This window comes from Dreissena polymorpha, chromosome 1 (assembly GCF_020536995.1).
Source record: "Dreissena polymorpha isolate Duluth1 chromosome 1, UMN_Dpol_1.0, whole genome shotgun sequence".
NCBI lineage: Eukaryota > Metazoa > Mollusca > Bivalvia > Myida > Dreissenidae > Dreissena > Dreissena polymorpha.
The window spans coordinates 165,710,923-165,733,582 of NC_068355.1; the positions used below are offsets into that span (position 1 = coordinate 165,710,923).

General features: G+C 33.2%; 2 protein-coding genes across 3 annotated transcripts in view; one reads left to right on the forward strand and one right to left on the reverse strand.

The window, feature by feature from the left end:
- The window catches only part of LOC127859852 (probable glutathione S-transferase 7), a 47,321-nt gene extending 45,760 nt beyond the window's left edge, over nucleotides 1-1,561 (forward strand). For both annotated transcript variants that reach the window (XM_052397408.1, XM_052397397.1), the window contains exons 5-6: nucleotides 30-134; nucleotides 1,271-1,561. In XM_052397408.1, coding sequence (XP_052253368.1) covers nucleotides 30-134; nucleotides 1,271-1,435 — 270 coding nt within the window. In that variant the 3' untranslated portion in view covers nucleotides 1,436-1,561. The remainder of the gene's footprint in view (nucleotides 1-29; nucleotides 135-1,270) is intronic.
- LOC127859568 (mucolipin-3-like) overlaps nucleotides 1-22,660 on the reverse strand; it is a 297,009-nt gene that overhangs the window by 62,780 nt on the left and 211,569 nt on the right. The gene's annotated exons all lie outside the window — the stretch shown is intronic.

The window sequence follows — 22,660 nt, forward strand, 5'->3', positions numbered from 1 at the left end:
GCAATATATAATGAATTTTAATATTTCAGAAAGAGGTGGGGAAACATTTAGCTGAAGTAGTATATCCCAAATTCTTGGGATACTTCGAAAAACAACTTGATAATAACGGCGGCAAATATTTAGTAGGAAGCGGGGTAGGTGAAAGATATAACTTTTATGGGCCATTCGCTGTGAAAAGGGGTTCAATGCATGTGCGTAAGGTGTCGTCACAGATATAAGCTCGTGTAATCCGCACATGCTTATCATTGGCGACTCGTTCTGCTTATATTTTTCTTTTCGTTTAAAGATAGTCTCTTATCGGGACGACACTGTGCGCACTTGTATTAAACACCATCTTCACAGAGCACGGCCTAATAACTTGAAAAGTGTCACTTGTTTGGATAAGAAAACTGCTGAAGTGTAGTAGAATGTTGAAATGTTCTTGAAGTCTCGTATTATTTTGGAATTTTCACAAAACATCTCACATATCCATTACACAAGTTGTAAAACAATGGACGACGTATAAACAATAATTTGTGCTGTCTTAATTTAAGGGGTTCCGTATATTTAAATAGTCGCAGTTAATATTATTTAGTTACACCATTGAAATTAAATTATTTTGTGTAGGTTTATTGCGCTTGTCTTTTGATAATAACTAAAATCAAACAACATGGAATGTATTTAAATAACAAACTGTCAATAAATGCGCCAGTGAAAAAATAGAAACCATATTTAAGCCTTTTAGTGAATTAACCAGATTGAAAAAATGTTTCAGATTTGCACATTTTAATTGTAGTTATGATAATTGCAAGGAAACAGTGATACTGAACATTTACCATGCTCTAAATTACCCAGTATATTCATCTTTTGACGATTTAAATAGCTGAAAATGATAAATTGTTACACACGATTGAATAATTTGGACAGTTTTGTTGTTATCGTTAAATTTTGTGACATGACCAAGATTGCGTATATAAGGATAAAATACGCAACATGTTTCATTTGCTTTCTTTATTTTGTCTTTTTTGAATTATATCATTAGTTTATGCTGGATATATTTAGTTCAAATGTTTACATTTAACACTTATATGCATTCAAATAAAAACTTCAAAGCATCCCAAAATGTGTTAAATGGTCCATATTTCCATAAATACATAAATGAGACATAGACAGTTAATTTAGGCGATAGTTTCATTCTCCAGTTTTTAACAGTTTCCGATTTAACAGTCAAATCTCTGTTAAGGAAACATGAAAACATATCATAATAAACGGAGCGTTATTATAATTTCAGTTAACCGTAGCAGATTTGGCAGTCTATGCTGTTTTAGACACAGCTATGCAAAATTCGGAAACCTTCTTGGAGAAGCACGAGAAATTGAGGGCTCATCGAGACATGGTAGGCGCCATTCCGAGGATACAGGAATATGTCAGCAATAGAAAAAAGACTGACATCTAGACTTTCATTGCCATAATAACTGAACAAAATAGATATTGTAAACGTATGGTATGGCATTATATGGTATGTACACTTGTTGGTATGTATTATGTATTCTTGTATAATATGAAATAAACATTGAAGCAAGTTTCTTTGAATTTCATTAAAATGTTACCGAGATAAAAGTAATGACAATGAATAATTGTGAACACGTTAGCTAAAGAAAGTGGAAAATACATCGGAATGAAATTAATTTTGTTAGACCTATACGACGTTAAAGCACTGCTCGGGATTTCCATAACACTGATGTATATGTATTAGCAATATAAAATACCGTACGATAATTATAGGAGTTTCGGTGCTGGAACCGCAATAAATGTTTTATATCATCATGATCACGTGCAAGAACGAATATAAAAATCAGAATATAGAAAACATTTCAAGCGCATGAACTTATGATTGTATTACAGTTTAATAGAATCATGTTTATGTTGCAAAACAATATCTTCATATTATCCGTATGCATGTCATATGTTCAAGAAATGAAAATGAGTATGGGCAAAACCGGGTCTCATGCATATGCATCGTCCGCACAAACTAATCTTAGGTTACCATTCTCAAAGACCGAATTTATGTTTAGAAAATACTTCCTTTAAACGAACAAATCCAAATAACCGGAAAGTGGCTCGACTAATTATACTATTCGGGCCACACAGGCTATTCTGGGACCACACTTTGCGCACGTTCATAAGGCCCGTTTTTTCCAGTAAGCGACTCGATTCTTATTTAATCCATTTATGCCTAGCGTCTAGAAAAAAGGCCTTGGCAAACAGAGTAGACCCAGATGAGACGCCGCATGATACGGCGTCTTATCAGGGTCTGCGCTGTTTGCTTAAAGGAATTTCTGTAAGAAATATTCTTAAAATAGAAATAAATATACTATACATCAAATTTTGGAAATAAATAGATCCAATTTAGAAGGATGGAAATGCCCACTAGGCATACATGGGTTAATACGTTGCGTCTGTACCAGGCAGTATCCTATTCAAAGACATTATTTCACATCCTTACTCATTTATGTCGAATAGCCGTAAATTTGTTTTCATGTGTTAGAATCGTTTGTATTACACACTATCAATACGGAGATTGGCTTATAAAATTTGTATTACAAGTTGATCCGTTTATCTCAATAAGAAAGAAAGTAAACTATAATATAAAGTAATAGCAGACTTCATATGTACGTTACAAAAACAAAAAATATCATTACTTGTTTTAATCACTTTGACATGTCTTTGATTGACAAACAAGACAAAGCTAAGTTTTATCTGCTACTTCATAGGTTGGGAAAATGCCAATACATGATCAATTTGTGTTTCAATATTGCCATACTTTTATACATAAATGTCTCCAATTGCATTAAACAGGCTTTACACATAGCAAACTTTGTGGTTTAGTCGATTAAGCGCTATCTTTTAAGTCAATACCAAACGCAACTCGATGCACTTTCTACTTTGTATAACTATTGTTAATGAGGAAATCATTGTATTTTATTTTTATTTTATTTCCGGAGTTCCATGGCTTTCAAACATGAAGTACAAAATTACAAGCTGCTCAGAATATCCAAGGTTCAATCTTTGTACTAACCTTGCTAAATAGGCTCAAAAAGGCTGTGAAATAGGCTACATAGGATGTATGTTTAAACATATCCACTACAATTTTGTAATAGGCTAAAACGCCTTTAAATAGGCTCAATAGGATGTATGTTTGAATCTATGAACTCAACGTGATGAATAGGCTGAAAAGGCTGTTAAATTGGCTAAATAGGATTAATGTTTCACCTATGTACTACGAGAGATAAATAAGCTGAAATGGCTGTTAAGCAGGCTAAATGGGATGCATGTTTGAATCTATTTACTTAACTTACTAAATAGGCTTAAAATAGATTAATATATAGGCTACGTATGTTGTATGAGTGAGCCTATGTAGAAAACGTGCTAAATAGTCTAAAAAGCTTGAAAAGGCCGTTAAATATACTTAATAGGATGCATGCATTTACCATTGTACTTAACTTACTAAATAGGCTAAACGGTTTGAAAAGGCTCTTAAATAGGCTAAAAAGGCAAAATAGGATGTATGTTTGAAGCTATGTACTAAACTTGCTAAATAGGATAATTAGGCTGAGAAGACTGTGCAATAAGCTAAATAGGCTCAATAGGATGTATGTTTTAACATATGTACTAAACTTGCTAAATAGGCTTAATAGGCTGAAAAGGCTGTTAAGTAGGCTAAATAGGATGCATATTTTAACCTATGTACTTAACTTGCTAGATAGGCTAATTAGGCTGTTAAATAGGCTAAATAGGCTAAATATGATGAACGTTTCTACGTATGTACTAAACTTGCAAATAGGCTAAAAGGCTGTCAAATAGGCTAAATAGGATGCATGTTTGAACATATGTACTAAACTTGCTAAATAGGCTGTTAAATAGGCTAAATAGGATGTATGTTTTTCCGTATGTACTGAACTGACTAAATAGGCTACTAAATATGCTAAATATGATGCATGCTTGAACCTTTGTACTAAACTTACTAAATGGGCTGTTAAATTGGCTAAATAGGATGTATGTGTCTCCGTATGTACTGAACTTGATAAATAGGCGGTTAAATATGCTAAATAAGATGTATGTTTGGACCTATGTACTAAACGTAATAAGTATACTGAAAAAGCTTTTAAATAGGCTAAATAGGCTAAATGGGATGTATGTTTGAATCAGTTTACTGAACTTGCTAAATATGCTTAAAATTGATAAATATATAAGCTACTTAGGTTGTTTGAGCGTTCCTATATACTTAACTTGCTAAGTAGTCTAAAAAGCTTGAAAAGGTCCTTTTATATGCTTGATAGGATGCATGCTTTAACCTTTGTACTTATCGTGCTAAATAGGCTAAAACGCTTAAAAAGACTCTTAAATAGGCTAAAAAGGCAAAATAGGATGTATGTTTGAAGCTATTTACTAAACTTGCTAAATAGGCTTAATAGGCTGACAAGACTGTTAAATAGGCTACCTAGGCTCAATAGGATGTATGTTTTAACCTATGTACTAGACTTGCTAAATAGGCTATTAAAAAGGCTCAATAGGATGTATATGTCTACGTTTGAACTAAACTTGCTAAATAGGCTAAATAGGTTGTTAAATAGGCTAATTAGAATGTATGTGTCTACGTATGTACTAAACTTGCTAAATAGGTTAAATAGGCTGTTAAATAGGCTAAGTAGGATGTGTAATTTAACCTTTGTACTAAACTTGCTTAATAGGCTTAAACGTTTAAATAAGATGTATGTGTCTACGTATGTACTTAACTTGCTAAAGAGGTTAAATAGGCTGTTAAATAGGCTCAATATGCCAAGAATCGGATGACTGTGTCTACGTATGTACTAAACTTGCTAAATAAGCTAAATACGCTATTAAATAGGCTAAATAGGCTAAATAGGATGTATTATATTTATTTATTATAGTCTCATCAATGTACACAGTATATAATCACATACATAACACAATTTAAAATACAGTACATTGCCAATCTGAAAAGATTTACAAGAGACTTTTAATGTTGACATGACAAACTTAGAAACATCATAAGATAATCATGATCCATAGACTATTCTTTATGTACACTTAATACAAATAAGATCTAAAGGATCCTTGTTAATCGGGTAATTAAAATCTGCCTATAGAAGGGATGTTATAACACATTATCAAAATGGGTATAAATTAACGGTCAGTGTTTGATCAGATTTTAACACAATTTGGTTAACAAGGGAACTTTAAGATGGAGCTAAAACAATTTTACTAGTAAAACAATTGTCATATATGTACTAAAACATGAATCTAGGAATTTAAAAACTAAAATATGTCGAACATCAAATTTGTTAGGTTTTCAAGTGTTTAAAACAATTTTCAAATATGCATTAAACATGTATCTAGGATTTTTAAAACTAAAATATGTCTTACACAAAATTTGTTTTCAAGTATTTACACTATAATACATTTATTAAACTACAAATTGTTATTGTACAATATCAGTTTTCTTTTGTTCAGTATGTTGAAGCAGGTTTTGGCACTATAAAAAGCTATGTCTGAATTAGATAGTAAAAATCCTGTTTTATCAGCATCCGATAAGGTTACAAAATGTGCATCTAATTCTTCTGCCTTTTGTAACAAATCAAATCTAATGTAACAACACATGCGTCTCATCTTCAATAGTATCTGGACAATGAAAACAGACTCTTTGCTCAACTGGCAAACCATTGTTTCTTCCTAACTCAAAACCGATTGGCGCAGTTCCACTGCGGAATTTTGCAATAGCTCCCCTGTATAACTTATTAAAAATAGTGCGACAAAAGCCTTCAGTTTCATAAGTTTGTTTGAACGTTCTATTTAATCTCAGTTTGTTACGACCATTTCCATTTCTAGCAGATTCACGATTAACATCATGCAACCACTCTTGCTTAAAACTGTCTAATATTTTAGGTAGTACAGACGCATAAATATCATGTTTTTGTATAGGTATATTAATATTACAAAACCTTTCCAAGTTATAATCTTTAAGCATTTTACAAACTTTAAAATTCCAATTTTTACATGTACTTCTTGCAACATTATTGGCCCATACAAATATCTTCCTATTCAATCTACTATGACTCATACAGCTAAATCTACACCAACTGGCTAATACAGTTTTCCAACAATTGTTAGTTATAGGCTTCGAGCCAACATCTCCTAAAACAGCGGCATTTGGGGTATATTTCCCAACATTCAAGAAGTAGCGAGCAGCTCTATTCTGCACTGCACTTATACAGGAGAAATTTTCACAACCCCATATGGAAGATGCATATGTAATTACTGGAACAACTGTTGACTCGTACAATTTTGAAAAAGCTTCATACGGAATACCCCCAAATGTCTTTGTTTTAGCGATCAACATTCCTAAAGCTCTATTAGCAGATTCAGCAACAGTTCTTGCAGAAATAGAATAATCTAAGTGCTCAGTTAACACAAGACCAATATATTTATATTGTGTTACATAGTTAACTTGATTGTCACCAATTTTAAACACAAAGTTTGAACGTTCTACACATGGATTACGAAAGTGTACAATATTTGATTTTGCAGGATTTACATTCATGCTGTTTAAAGAGCATCATGTATTAAGAATATTTAACATATTTTGTAAGTCATGCTCATTCTCGACAATAAGTACTATATTATCCGCATTAAGGGGAATTGATACATTTTCGCCATGAATATCCACTTCTTTACCAGCAGCCTTCAGTTTTAAAGCAAGATCATTTATGTATAGATTGAATAGTAATGGCGACAACGAACAACCCTGCTTTAAGCCAGTTTTAACAGTAAACCAATCAGTGTTAAAGCCATTTAATTTAACAGAATACATAACATTTTGATAAATAGATTTTACAGCATTTATTAACTTACAATGGAAACCAAGTTTTGACAATTTTACAAATAGTAATTCTCTATTAATGGAATCGAACGCCTTTCTGAAATCTATAAAGGCACAGTATGTTGATAAACGGCGTTTTTTTCGACTATCAATTATACTTGTAAGCGACTGAATGTGGTCAACAGTACTACGACCACTTCTTAAACCGTTTTGCTCTTCGTATAAAATACCTCTATTTGTACAAAAAGAATTCAACCGTTTGTTAACTAATGAACAATAAATCTTATACACAGCCAGTGTTATAGCTATACCACGGTGTGACATTGGGTCAATAGGGTTACTAGTTGATGATTTAGGTATTGGCTTGATAAAAGTTTTGTTCCATATGTTTGGCAAAGTACCAGTTTGGAAACATTTATTATAAAGTTAATGTAAAAAGGAAATTACAAAATTATTTTTCAAAACCTCACCAGGTAGTTCATCCACACTAATGGCTCTATTACGCTTTATGTCAAAAACTGCCATCCTAACATCATCTATTGTAAAATCTTGGAGAAAAATACTATTATCAACATCAGGTTCTATTGACAAGTTAACATGAACATTTTCAGAGTCAAAAGACATAGTATTATCAGAATTATATAAATTACAAAAATAAGTTTTCCATTTCTCGAAACAATATTTTTATCTCGAGTTAAGACGCCATTACTATTAATTACTTCTAAACGTACATCATTATTTCTGTTGTCTCTTACTCCTGATCTTCCCATGCTTTTCCAAAAATATTTAGAATTAGTTTCAGCAAGTGACAGTAACTCTTTCTGTACATTTAACCATTGAGCTCTCTTACATGACTGAACATTTTTGTCAAAGAGTTTGCGCTTATTAACAAAAGTTTGTTTTAAATGACTTTTAATAGCATGTGATTTACACGTGCACCAGGCTTTTTCGGCAGTACACATATCATTCCACATTTTTTGTAATGTCATATTCCACCAAGGTTTTCGTGCCTTTCGACGTTTATTACTATAGCCATAAATAAGAACTACATCTTTGCAAGGTAGTTTACAATCCATTTCATTTTTTACAACAGAACAAAATTCAGAATATAAATTGTCAAGATCTTGTTGATTTGTATGTTGAATGTCAATTCTTTCTACAGCATTATTTATATCATTCAGTAAAAGATTCTCACCAAAATCATTTGGTACAGCACTAACATAATATTTTTTAACATGCTTTACCCAATTTTCATTACCATGACAATTATTGTTGTTAAGTATAGAAAATTTAACATTTTCTGAGTAAAAACTATTCATACTAAAATCACAGGATATTATAGAATGATCAGGTATAAGTCGAGATTCAATACCATTTTTTGCTACATCTAAGTTTTTAATTTCTGTCGGCCTGGTAACATTTACATTTTGGTATAATTTTACCAGAGTTGCGACACCTTAAGGGTTTCGCGGGATGGAATGAGTGGGGAGATCAAATCAAATTGAAAACCGATTATTTCGACCAAAAAATTGGGTACGAAAAACATTTGGGTACGAAAAAAATAAATGGGTAAGAATATACAAATGTGGGTACGAAAACGTTTGGATACGAAAAAAAATTGGGTACGAAAAAAATGGGAACCAAAAAATAATTGGGTATGAAAAAATTTGGGTACGAAAAATTTGGGTAGTAAAAAAATGGGAACGAAAAAAATTTGGGTACGAAAAAAATTGGGTACGAAAAATTTTGGGTTAAAAAAAAGAGTGGGTACAAAAAAGAGTGGGTACGAAAAAGTTTGGGTACAAAAAAAAGGGTATGAAAAAAAATTTGGGTACGAAAACATGTGGGTACGAAAAAAAATTGGGTACGAAAAAAATTTGGGTACGAAATAAATGGGTACGAAAAAAAAAATTGGGTACGAAAAAATTTGGGTACGAAAAAAATGGGTACGAAAAAAAAATTTGGTAGGAAAAAAATGGGTACAAAAAAAATTTGGGTACGAAAAACATTTGATTACGAAAAATATTTGGGTACGAAAAAAATGGGTACGAAAAAATATGTGGGTACAATGGGTTCATGTTAAGGTTTTAGCATGGCGGACGCCGGATGGCGAAAAGACACTTCATGACACAATGAGCTTGCTATGACAAAACCTCAGGTTTTGTTCGAAAACAGCCAAGCTCATATGCATAAATCAGTGAGTAATAGTACTTATACTCAATAAAAGCTAGGCACAGCGTATAAAATCAGAACCACTGGGCTGAATCTGCTGAAACTTGGTCGCATTATACATTATGGTCCAAACATGCTACAGAATGAGCGCTTCTGGACCTGACAGCGTAAAACATTAACCGATAATGGACAGCACAAAATGGGTTATTTTGTACAAAAAAAAAGTAAACTTCAAGTGGCATTTGATGACTTTTAGACATCAGAAAGTTGCAAATGTTTAATATTCTGCACACTTCGACTTGTTTTTTGTTTTTTTTACAAATTTAGAAGCATTTATCCTTGGGGTGTATATAAACCCTGTTATACAATGTCAAAAATAGCTAAGCAGCAATTCCCCTTTAACATTATTCCTTATATTTAATGGTATTGTTTAAAAAGATAACTGTGTATATTTAATCATAATGGCTCCGTATTTCACACTTGATAGGCCACTGCTGGGGCTTGAACCCAGAACTCATCTCACATTGTAAGATGCATTTTTCAATTAAACTACAATGACTGTATCGTGTGAAGTGGAGCCAACATACACCCACATAAGTGAAAAAATCATTACGTCGATATATTTGTCCTGGGCGTTTCCCAACATGTCGCATAACTGTTTACAACAAAAGATGTATACATAGATAAATATACATACATGTAAATGGGAAAAATTGAACCATCTATTTTTAATTTTTGCTTCATATATACACATTTCCTAGCCATGATTTATAATTATATCATGTAGAAATCATTTTTAGACAGAATATTACTGAAACTGCAATAAACAATAAGATGGATAGATATAATGTTTACTTTTATCTAGTACAATGAACAAATGTTCTTCCGATGCCATTTTCACTACGGTATAGGTATTGAATCCTGATATATATACGACTAAAAATGAACATCTAAACAGCAGTATTTTACATGAAGAGTACTCACAAAACCACAACAATAATAATCAATGAATGGGCTGTCCGAAATCCGAAAAATATGTACACTACAATAACAAGACGTTAATACAAAATATGCACGTTAACATTATTCAAGATATGAAAGCAATATATCAAGGGATATAGGAAATATTTGGGGTGGTACGCACACTTTAACAAAGAGTCAGTGTGCGAATTTCACATTTGAAACCACTAGCCCGTTCGGGCTACCAGATGGAATTTTTCACTAGCCCGAACCAAAGTTTACTAACCCGAACTGTTTATCACAAGTTTTTAAAATAAGTTTATATTTTTGCGGTTCTGGGTAGATTTTATTGCAGGTAGGGTGTAATTGATGAGGATTGCAACTAACAGTTGATCCCAATTAACTGGAAATGTTATTATAATATTTCATTTTCAATGACACAATACGATTATAATATTTATGTATGACGATATTCGTCAATCAATACCTTACATGCAGTCAAGATGCAAAGGTTTATATCCAGTCTGTAAATAATTTTAGATGTCAATTGTCCCAAATTTGAAATCCGAAACATTTAGCCGAAAGTCTTAGGCCGTATGATAAAGCGAATAGAGGGCAGTGTCTCCTCCCCCTAGCTTACTGTTTTTTTTTATAGTCTTTCTAGGTCCAATTCTGGTGAGTACAATGTGAAAAATTATCAACCAGACCATCCGTAACATCGCATGTGTATTCATCATTCTAGATATTTTTTTATCAAGAATGTCGAAAATAAATTAAAATCGACAGATAATACTGTATCCGGAAACAACTGTCCAAAAACAATCAATGTAAGTCCTTGCACGTGAAATAAAATATGCATAACGTTTGACTGCCAAAACTGAAAACCAGTAAAAAGTAACCAAGCAACTACGCTATCAATATATAATTTGGTTGACATATTCTATTAAAATATGATATTGCAATGCGTTAATTCGTCAATAGATCATTACAAATCCAAGATGGCGGACATTTAAAACATTTGTAGACTTGTATGGTTTTCTGAAAGTACAGCAAATTGAACAACCTGGGTAGATCCGCATTTTATTTGCACGGTATCAAAAAAAAATTGTCATTCAAACTCTCGTCATGTCAACATAATCGGAAGGGTGAGGAAACGCGATACGAAGCTAAATAAACCCTCTAAGGTATGGTTCAAACGATGGATGAAAATAATATTTTTGAGCATTTTTAATTTCAAAAGTTCGAAAAATCAATAGCCCAATCGGGCTAGTACCCATTGAAATTCAGTAGCCCGAAACAAGATCAACTAGCTCCGGGCTAGTGCGAATTTCGAACATTGTAGAGTTATCAATAATATGCATATTCTACATGGAAAAAGTGTCATAATTCTTATAAAATGCAAGTGATACAGTTGTCTGCTCTTGTATTTAGGTTGGGGTCATGTTGGTTAAGAAATATGCAAAATATGGAAGCAATATGTCAAGGGACATAGGAAATATTTGGGGTGGTACGCAAACTATAACATTTGCACGCTAACGCCAATGCCGGGGTGAGTAGGATAGCTCCACTTTATATATTTCATATATAATAGTCGAGCTAAAAAGTAAATATACTATATTATTAACAACAAGCTTACCTCAATCACAACTTTAATGCAATGCTTATAACAATAAAGTTACAATGATATTTCATTGATTAAAACTAACTTATTACTATTGGTTGCCTGCACTGGCAACCATCTTTAGTATTTTGGTTGCCCAGATAAAGAATAACGAGCCCAGAAATATGTACATGTGTATATTATACTTTCTTTTAATAAAATAATAGATAATTAAATAAATTTGCTGACATTGCAATACTCAATGTTTGATGTTTTATTATGAGCCTGAATTTAATTATTTCCTATTCCTAAATAATGAATGTTATTTAACTAGTATTGATCCATGGTGGTCAATTGTTATTCAATTTTTATTGCACTGAATTGTTTTAAGCTTTAAAAAAAAAACAAGTTGCCCGGCCGGACTATCAACTTTGGAAATTGAGTTGCCCAGGCCAAAACTACTTGTCCTGGGCTCACGGGAAACCACTAATTTTCATCCCTGTATACCCTTTCATTTTCTGTTCTTCCATCCTATTCTCAAAATGAATTTTAAACCACAATACTTTATAATAACATTTGTATTGAATGCTAACCATATTATGACCCAAAAAACAATTTTACAAACCCGTAATCCAGTTGCAGCGAGTTTTTTTTATTTAGTTTACAATTATCAGTGTTCTCTGTAAGACCGGCAGCGGGCCATTTCGCCGGTTACATTTACTCTAGACGCCAACTACTTTCCCCAAGTATATCAAGTAAAATGTCACAAATGCTTTAGTTTTACTGCATTGTTGCTGGCCATATAACTGGCTACTCAATTTTTTTTGGAAAACACTGAATTATGCATGACAAACACACAAAACTTAAAATCTTAGATTTGTTTTTAAAATAAATTGACACTTACAGCTTGTCGCCATTAAAATCCCAAGATTCAAATAATGTTCCACGAGATACGTCAACAATTGCTTAATCAAATGAATGAAAAATAAAAGTAAAGAAAGCCGGATTTTACATAAATTCCAGGTTGATAAACACAAGGTAAAGGTACCTTGTAGTCGGTGAGATATAATAATAATACAGTTAGTAAGGCTCGTACCCTGGGTACGGTAAATATACTAAAATGTACCCGGGAATTTTAACACTTAATCGGTTGTTGTCGGCTATTTTGTACAAATATTAATATATGGTCACATTTATGTCAATTTTCTGTTCAATGGCATTTATATTATCAAAACTCATTGTTAAATCATTAATGTGATTTAATTTTAAATCTTAAATTGTTAAAAGTCGCATCATTGTATGACGTCGTCAAGTATAATATTTTCTGCGACGTTGCACAATAACTTTTTACCGCCATAGATTTTTTTAAAGAAACATTATTTGGTTTGCGAGGTCAGGGGTCAGATCAAAATTCCAAATAGTGCAGGGTCGCACATAATGCTCATAGCTACCATGTGTTTAAGTTTCATGGTTCTAGTGCTTATGGTGTAAGAGATAGTGGCTAGGACAGACGGACAGACTGATGGTGGAGATAACCACAATGAACCTGTTAACAGCCAACTAACGCTGCCAACAAAGCACAAGCTTTACGTGTCAGGATGTGGCACTATCTATACAAACTGCATAAGAAATAACAAGACGCTTAGGGTTTGAGGGACACCAAACCTGATTATGAGTCTTCCACACCTTAAGCATCTTAACCCTTTGCATGCTGGGAAATTTGTCGTCTGCTAAAATGTCGTCTGCTGAATTTCTAAAATTAGCATTTTCTTCGATTTTTTATCAAAGAATACTATCAGAATAGCAAACAGTTTGGATCCTGATGAGACGCCACGTTGTGTGGCGTCTCATCTGGATCCAAACTGTTTTCAAAGGCCTTTAAAATTCGGTTCCCGCACTGAAAGGGTTAAATATACTTATTTGCTTGTGTACATGTACCTGATAATAAATTATTATTATTACCTGTTTTGGCATCAACAAGCTTTATCAATAGGCCCTCAAATTTTGCACATAAACGCTACACGATCAACCAATATGCCTTTTCATTTCAAGTCGGAAAGCAATTTAGCCCTTATTCGGCCATAATAGGGTGGAGGAACTATTTAAAATACAACTATTCCAGATACAAAAATATGAATTCATTTATTTAATGCACTTATTTTCTTCTCTTTTGCTACGAAATGACCATAAACCAGCTTTCCAAGTCATATTTTGCACTAGCAGATGATATTTCTTTTTTTACATATGAAAGGTAAAAAGAAATTCAAGCAGCATTTTATAATATAAATTTTAAAATGCACTCAATCATGCACTTCCAAACAATATTATTGTAATTCTGTTATTTATAATCATATTAATAATGCCTCATTTTTCTCAAGTTTATGGTTTACTATCTATTTTTCCCAATTTTATGGTTTATCTTGATTATTTTCTGAATTCAAAAGGCACTGGCTTAAAAAAAAATGTCTATGCATGTAACTGTATATTGAAATCTCTTTATGAGTGATTATAAATGCATGATAAAATTCTAACATGTTATGTAATAGATAAATCTATATTGTTTGTATTTTTTCGTAAACATTATTAGCCACCGTTGTGGTCAAACATATTTTTTTGTTTTATTAATGACGTTGTTTCACAGATTACTGTAACAGAGCTACAGATAAGGTGGGCATTTGTGCAAATATCCAATGTAAAATTGCCTATTACGCATAGAAAAATAAAACCATGCGTTCCGAAACCCCATTGAAATTGCCGATTACGCATATCATATTTTTCCTTTGCATAACGAGTAAATTTGTCCCGGAAATACCCTGGTCCGAAATACCCGGATTCTTTCCGCTTTGTCCAAGCGCTTTCAGTATAACCTTCAGCACAATAATATGTACGGAAAAAAGTGTCTTTGTGACTACGTGTTATTGTTGTGAAAATGTCGAAATCGTGAGGCCTTAAAAATGGAAACATCGTATCCTAGGCACAAAGAAACTCAATTTTAAGATATTTAACCGCAGGCAACACAAAATCAGAAGCGGAAAATATAGTGAAACTAATTCTTGACAATATTATGTCGGAGGCAATCGCTGTCAGTGCTTACATTGTAAGAAAACTGGTGGAAAAAATCGTTGAACTTTTTTTTTAAATCAAGACTGTATATTATGGATACATCTACATAATGACACAAAATCTCTGAAACTAATCAATTAAGAGTGGAACTACAACCAGCTTATTCAGGTAAGCAGGTGAGAATTTAAGACAATGAACATACCCAATTTTAAAACAAAGGTACCCAATTGTCAATTAAAGTACCCGGTAGTGGGTACCGACTTTTTTGTACCCAATTGAATATGAAAATACCCAATTGAACTCAAAAGTAGTGAGTATTAACCCAATTACTCAGAAAAGTTATCTGGAGCTCTGCTGTAACGTACAATCTTTATACGGAATGAAGGAGTTTTTATTTACAAGTACACTTTTTGTATTTTTTTGATAGTCTACTTAATTTTTGTTTTACTGTTAAATAAAATAACGCCGCACGCGTCAGACTAATGTCGTTAAAATCTAGAGTTTAAATGAAATTATGTCACACGATATACATATAAAAATATTTAACTGCATGTCCGACTTGTCGTCATTAAATTCAAGTCGTCATTAAATTCAAGATTTAAAATGAAAATACGTCACAAGATATATGTACTTCATACCATACGAGTTTTTTAGGATATTTTAAGATCTGAATACTGGTATTTTACATGTGTTAAACTTAAACTGTAATGTATCGCAGATTCAGAGATGTATGTTTTGTTGTAAAGGTCATTTAACCCAACATATCTCAGACACAAAGAGTGTCCCAATTTGTGCAAACAATTAAATTAAAACTAAGACATTTATCGATTGTCATTACCTGCTGTATAATTTATTTGTGTACTGACATATATTCAATTGTGGTGAAATCAACCGGGATCACCTTGGTGAGAATCTGGTGGAAAAATCACTGCACTAACCTGAGGCATCAGAGTGTCATGATTGATTGCTCAGTTGTACATATTTTTCTAATTCTGGCTACCATAACTTTAAATGTCGCTTTTTATGATTTTTGACTGGCGCGACTTTATAGTTATGGACCAACCCCATTCGGAAAGTCAACCAGAAAATGCCGAAAGTCGACAGTTAACAAATACCGGTCCAAAACAGCTTTTAAATGCAGTTATTGGCCCATATCAATCACTTGATTGGAAAGATTGACATTTTTCACATTTAACTGATACATTCTTTCACAAAATACTATCTTAAACATTTAAAATTTATCTATTCTGCTCTTACATATCGAGAAAAACAGCGATGTGACAGACTTTCTTGAAATGCGAATCTCCCGAGATTTCACGGTCATATGATGGTATTTCTACTTTTAGTAACATACCATGTGCTCAAGTGTTTTCAAATTCAGAATGACATTTCCCGGTATTTAAGAATATTCTGGCTTGTTTTGTGAACAAATTGTAGTGTAAATACAAACTCAAAGTAAATATTTAAAACTACCCGATTCACACTGAAATCATTTTTATAATCCACCAAACTTGTTGTTAATCACAAATAATAGATTTCAGAAAACGAAAGTAATGTTTACAATTTCAGCAAAAAATGTCAAGGTCGTTCGAAAGTATCCAAATTAAAACTAGTCTTGGACAAAGCGACAATGGCGTCAAAATTGTGAATTTCAGACTGATGAGAGTTATTTTCATCTATTGTAAGATGCAGTTGAAACATTTGAACCTTAAAATATTCCTCGGTGCAGTAATTTATATTCATTCACCAATATATGTAGAAATGTATCCAAAAAAATGAGTATTCTTTGATTTATAGCGTGACATAAATTAAATATGTTACGACTCTGGTTGAATTTCGATACGGGGTTGGCTTCATCATACAGGTATGTCAATACTATATCAGTGTCCGACAAATTTCTTATTTTTCAGGGAGCCCACTGGGCTACCAATAAAAATATTTGGTAGCCCATATAATTTTCCTACAAAATGATAAGATGCAGGTTTTCATCTTTATTTTATTTCTTCATTTACATATATACATAATATGTATACATACATATACATAATACAGCAAGTAGTCTGATGTACACAGTCAATATTGTTAATTAATGTTACAGTACAGGCACCTTGTACTTAAATGTAAATGTACCAAAGAAAATCATATACTACATGTAGATATTACATGTATGTGCACATGTATGTGTACTTAAATTCGGACAGCACGTTAAGTTGGAAACGTAAATAAAGCGTTTAGATGATCAATACGACTGACTCGTATGGTGTTAATCAATGCAATAGCTCTTTTTAACAACAAATACCGAGTTTCAAGAAATCAAGAGTATTAAATCATTTATTTACTTGTGTCCGACTTTAAGTTCTGTCCGAATTTACGTATTGCATCCGTATGTTACGACACTAGTGTGCAGTCAGTATACAATACAATAATTGTTTCAATAATGAAGGAACTGATACAGTGTAACGGTAACGATACAGCGTGTTTACATTATATTTTATTAAGAGGAAATGTCAATGCCAAATAATTCGCGAGATACCCCGGTACTTTAGTTGAAATTCACAACGAAACTTTTAATGGAAATTAAATGATCTCAATGATGTACCCGCTACGAAATTTTTATTTACAAATAAATACACCCATGCCAATTTGTGCGCGCTTTTTATCTGGACCAGGGGCCTATACGTTTGTATAGGTCCCTGTCTGGACAAAGAAATTCATTTATTAAATGTAGAATTTTGTAACCTAAAATAACTGTACACAACGTGTGCAAACCGTCGCAGGTGATTTACGCAAGTTGCAATTGAACGGTCCTGATTGGGAGCTTATTTCATCATATCTTTAAATAGAATCATATGCCGAAATTCAATTGACACTTTAGAAAATTTCAAACGTTTGTGTTTATGACTCTCAATGTCTATATTACCCTCCCATAATTTGGTTTAAAAAAAATTAAATTGGGCATATATGGAATTATTGATTAACAGTCGATCAATCCAATTATTAATTGACAATGCAAACTAATTAGCAGGTGTTAACCGCGTTGTTATTAATATTCATTTTCGGTTTCGTTACCGTTTTGAAGAATCCGCTATTGTTTTGATTTATTTAATGTTCGGCATCCTTGGATATTTAACGACATCAAAAACGTAGTCGCTCTTACTCATAGTTGCGGTTAACAAAGAATTCCAAACTGCGAAATGATGTTGCATCATGTGCGCCAACTATTCAACCGGCTCTCATTATATTATTAGCAGACGACAAATGTTGATTCTGATTGAATGATTAAAATTCACTCTTACTGTTTACGACATTACCGCAAGTGATCGGTGACTGATAAGATAATTGATTGCACTTTGTTATCGGATTATAAACAAGACACGGTGTAGAAACACATGGTCAGCGTGTTTATTCTACGTATGTCTGTCAATAAAACGGGCTACCGCTCTTATAGATTTATAGTAGCCCGGCGGGCGTCAGCTGGAACATTTCAGTAGCCCGATGAAAAAATTCTGTAGCCCCCGGGCTCCGGGCAATGGATTTGTCGGACACTGCTATATAAATTGTACGCTGAAGTTTCTTTAGCTAATATTTTTCTTATGTTGACAGACCATTGACATTGCTGGGGTTTGTTGAGATAAATACTTATTATCATCAGGGGCAGGAAGACATTATAGACATTAAACAGCGTATCATTACGTAGACAACAGTTGCACAACTGTATGCGTAAAAGGTAAATCAGTATATTAATAATTATGTTGACAACTAGCTTACGTAGCAACGTCCGAAAATATGAAATATCCGACATCTATTTCAATATTTAAAATTCAAGATATAATGACTACTGAACTGTTTTACTTTAAGGAAAAAAACAGTAAAAGTATGTTTTTAATGAAAATGAAACACAACAAACAATATACTTATCATGATAACGGCTAAACGACTTATTATCCCAATATAACACTGTCATTGAATCGCACATTTCAATTTAAAATTATTCCCCTTGAAAGTTAATGCATATTGATATAACGAATTCATCAAACGTTATCAAACATGAGTAATTTGCATTGCATCGGATTCCCACAATATTATGTGGATGTAAATCGGATCCGGTTGTTGTTTATGTGTCAAGCTCATTTTGCCAGTGAGATACTTAAATTACTTGCGTAGTAAAATCGGCTAGATTGAACTTTACCGGTACGGAGTTGTTTACCACTATCAAATCTACTGTAAAGTACACAAAGATACTTACATAATTCTGCCGTATCTGTCTGAATAAACATCCGCTGCACAAAATATAGACATTTGTATTAATGATTATTAAACACAATCATATTTTTCTGTGTTTATTGAATTAATGACACTGAGTTTCTTTGTTGCGTTACAAGATGGCGGATCTCTAGCGCTGTTTGTGAAGTGACGTCACAATGTTTATTTGAGCGCGTGCCCGTTCCCACAAAAAAAGTTTAAACACAAAATACTCGAAAACTTGATTTTTGCCAGGTATAACGCCTACGCCAACAGGTAGATCGCATTCTGGTCCATATACATGTCAAATTTCAGCAAACGTGTTCGGCCAGTTTTCAAGACTCCCAAATCGCGGCTATATGCGCCAGCTTAACGAAACTTAGCCCCCTTAATCATTCGTTCGAATGAACGTCATCAATGATGACGTCCAATACATCACTCATTCCATACAGACTCGTACGGAACAATAATGTAGTCAACAACGGACTTGCCTCTTGTTGAAATAAAAGTAAAGTCATTTGTCACATGGTTTCTACCATTCAAAACACAGCAATTATTATCAGTTAAACATTTAATAAAAATTTCACCATAAGAATTCTTATTATAATCAACCACATGTCTATATTCAACATCATCTATTCCTTCAATAAAATCTGGCATATCAGAAATACGACTATTAAAATCACCACAAATTACCATTTTGCCACAGTTCTGGTATTCATAAATATTTGTAAGTAGTTGATCAAAAAAAGCTTGTGGATTAACCTAACGACTAGATCCATAAGGCGGCAAATAAGCCGAACAAATATTAAAGGTATTCTTTGAGACTTTGTCTGTAAGAGAGAGCCATAAAAAGCCTTCATACGAATTGTCTAAGATTGATACATTAAAATGAGATAATGATTCTTTTTTAATAAAAATACCAACTCCACCGGAACCATTCTTCGCATGAACATGAAGTAATTTTCTACAGTTGCCATAAAACACATAGTTCTCTAAATTTAAATGATTATTCAACAAATGAGATTCAGCTATATCTCATTTTAAACTTTCAATACATTGTTCACGAAATAATTTTTTTTCCAGATAACTCATCATCAGACCATCCCATGACATTCCAAAACCCTAACTTATACTAATACTGTTGATAAGAAGAGTCACTGTTGCGGCGGTCCAAATTGTGTCTGTAGTTGCGCCTATCCTCATAGACTCTTAAATCAGGTCCGTCATAGTCTCTCCTTAAGCCATCTCTAGATTCCCGGTCTTCATGGTTTTCACGATGATCTCTGTAGCGATAGTCATAATTATTTCTGTTTTCACGATGATTATATCTTTCGTTGTTGAAGCGTCAGCTATGACTCCTGTCATAGTCTGCTCTACTATTAGCTAGATGACTATGATTTTGATTAGAAGATTGATTATTGCAAGAGCTTCTGGGATTACTATGCCTACGATTAGTATTGAAATTTGGACCATTTGACCTAGGAATAGAGTTACGCACATCACTATTTCTTCCGGGATTATTATGCCCGGGTTTCACCCTCCTCGAATCACCATCTGCGGGTCTCCTTTGACCAGCAGTGTTTGAAGGTTGGTTGTTGTTTCCATCCTCAACCATGATGCGAGATCCTCGAAGTTTAAGGTCAGACAATCCCAAACGAGAAATCAACAGTTTGAAGTTGTTGTTGACATTTCGAGTTTCCGATGACTGATCAATGGAGATAAAGACGTTCTCATATAACAGATTATCACCGAGCATAGATTTGTTCTTAAGAACTGAGTCTCTGTCTTCATTGGTGTAGAAAGTTACAACAATGACCCCGGGTTTGCTATCCTTACTAGCTTTTCTCTCTGCTTTTCTGAAATCTACATGCCGTAGCTTCAATCCATCCACTAGGAGATCTTTGACAATTTGAGTGACATTCTCATTAGTAGTTTGTGCATGATTCATAATACAAACATTCAAGTCCCTACATATCTGTGGTTTTGAGTTGATATAATGTACTTGTGACTGGAGACATGCAATGTCAGAGCTAAATTCGTCCTTTAATGTGTGTACTTCTTTCTCCATTTCCTGTTTGTTGTTTAATTGTTCTTTTTTTGAATCTAGTATCAATCACATTGTGAATCTTATGCGACAGTTTCTTTTCCATCTCCTCAGTTACCTTTTCGAGCTTACTGTTTACATCAGCAGTGACTTTTTCCAATTTATCATTCACATCACGGACGTCCTCGCGTAATTTATTCATAGATGTAGACAGTGTGTGCATTTCATCGGCTAATTTATGCAGCAATTATACAAGTCCTACATTGTCACCACTACTTTCATCTATCAATTCACTATTCATAGTTGGGGTAGGAACTTTATTTGAATTGGAACTATCCTCGGAATTAGAACTGTCATTACCTTTTCGCTTGTTATTTGCCCTTTTCGAACACATTTTGGATTCAGGCAGTTGCTTAGTAGACACTGTTTTAGACTTTGTCACTTTTAATTTGCTGGCAGGTTTGGTAGGGCTAATGTTTACCATACGTTTTGCTTGTTGGACCTTTCTACTCTTTCGTGGTTTGCTTTCTACAACTTTTTTCACTGATGTTTCGGAACTAGTACTATCATTATTCTTATCGTTTAGCTCTGTGTCACTTATGTCAGAAAGTTCAGTTGATAGATCACACTTGGCTTTTTTAACGTGACTTTCAGGAGATTTTTATAATGTTCGTTTCCTTTTAACCTGATTGGCTAGCGGATTAGATGGAGTAGATGGTTTATCAACAATCAAATATTCTTGTATGTGTGTACGTATGCACTTAACTTGCTAAATAGGCTAAATAGGCTGTTAAAAAGGCTACATAGGATGTATGTGTCTACGTATGTACGAAACTTTCTAAATAGGCTTAATAGGCTATTAAATAGGCTGAATATGCTAAATAGGATGTATGAGTCTACGTATGTACTAAACTTGCTGAATAGGCTGATAAATATGCTAAATAGGCTAAATAGGATGTATGTGTCTACGTATGTACTTACTTGCTAAATAGGCTATTAAATAGGCTAAATAGGCTAAATAGGATGTTTTTGTCTACGTATGTACTAAACTTGCTAAATAGGCCAAATAGGCTGTTAAATAGGCTAAATAGACTAAATAGAATGTATGTGTCTACGTATGTACTGAGCTTGCTAAATAGGCTGTTAAATAGGCTAAATAGTATTTTTTGTCTGCGTATTTAATAAACTTGCTTAATTTGCTAAATAGGCTGTTAAATAGGCTAAATAGGATGTACGTGTCTACTTATGTACTAAATTTTCTAAATAGGCTAAATTCTTTTAACAGACGTGTTAAACTTGCTTAATAGGCTAAATAGGCTTACTTCACACACGTTTTAACAATTTAAAAAGATTCATGCCACGAATAACATTTTTTGAAACATTAAGCCGGATTCAAACCAGTATATAGTGGAATATAAGGTTACTGCAAAAAGCGCTCCGCTAAGTTGGCGTTTGCACGACAGATATCAATTTATAATTGATATACGTGATCCGTGTATTGGAACAAACTTTAACGATTTTACAGCAGAATCATATCAAATTGTAAGTCGTTTCGCGTTTGTAATGATTTAAAATAAATTATCAATTTTAAATTATAATTCATTACCAAATCTGTATTTTCACTATGCGTCATTTGAACCCATGTCGCATAGGTGAGAAGTGTGTGTAATATCCACTGGGCTAACCGAACTGCTAT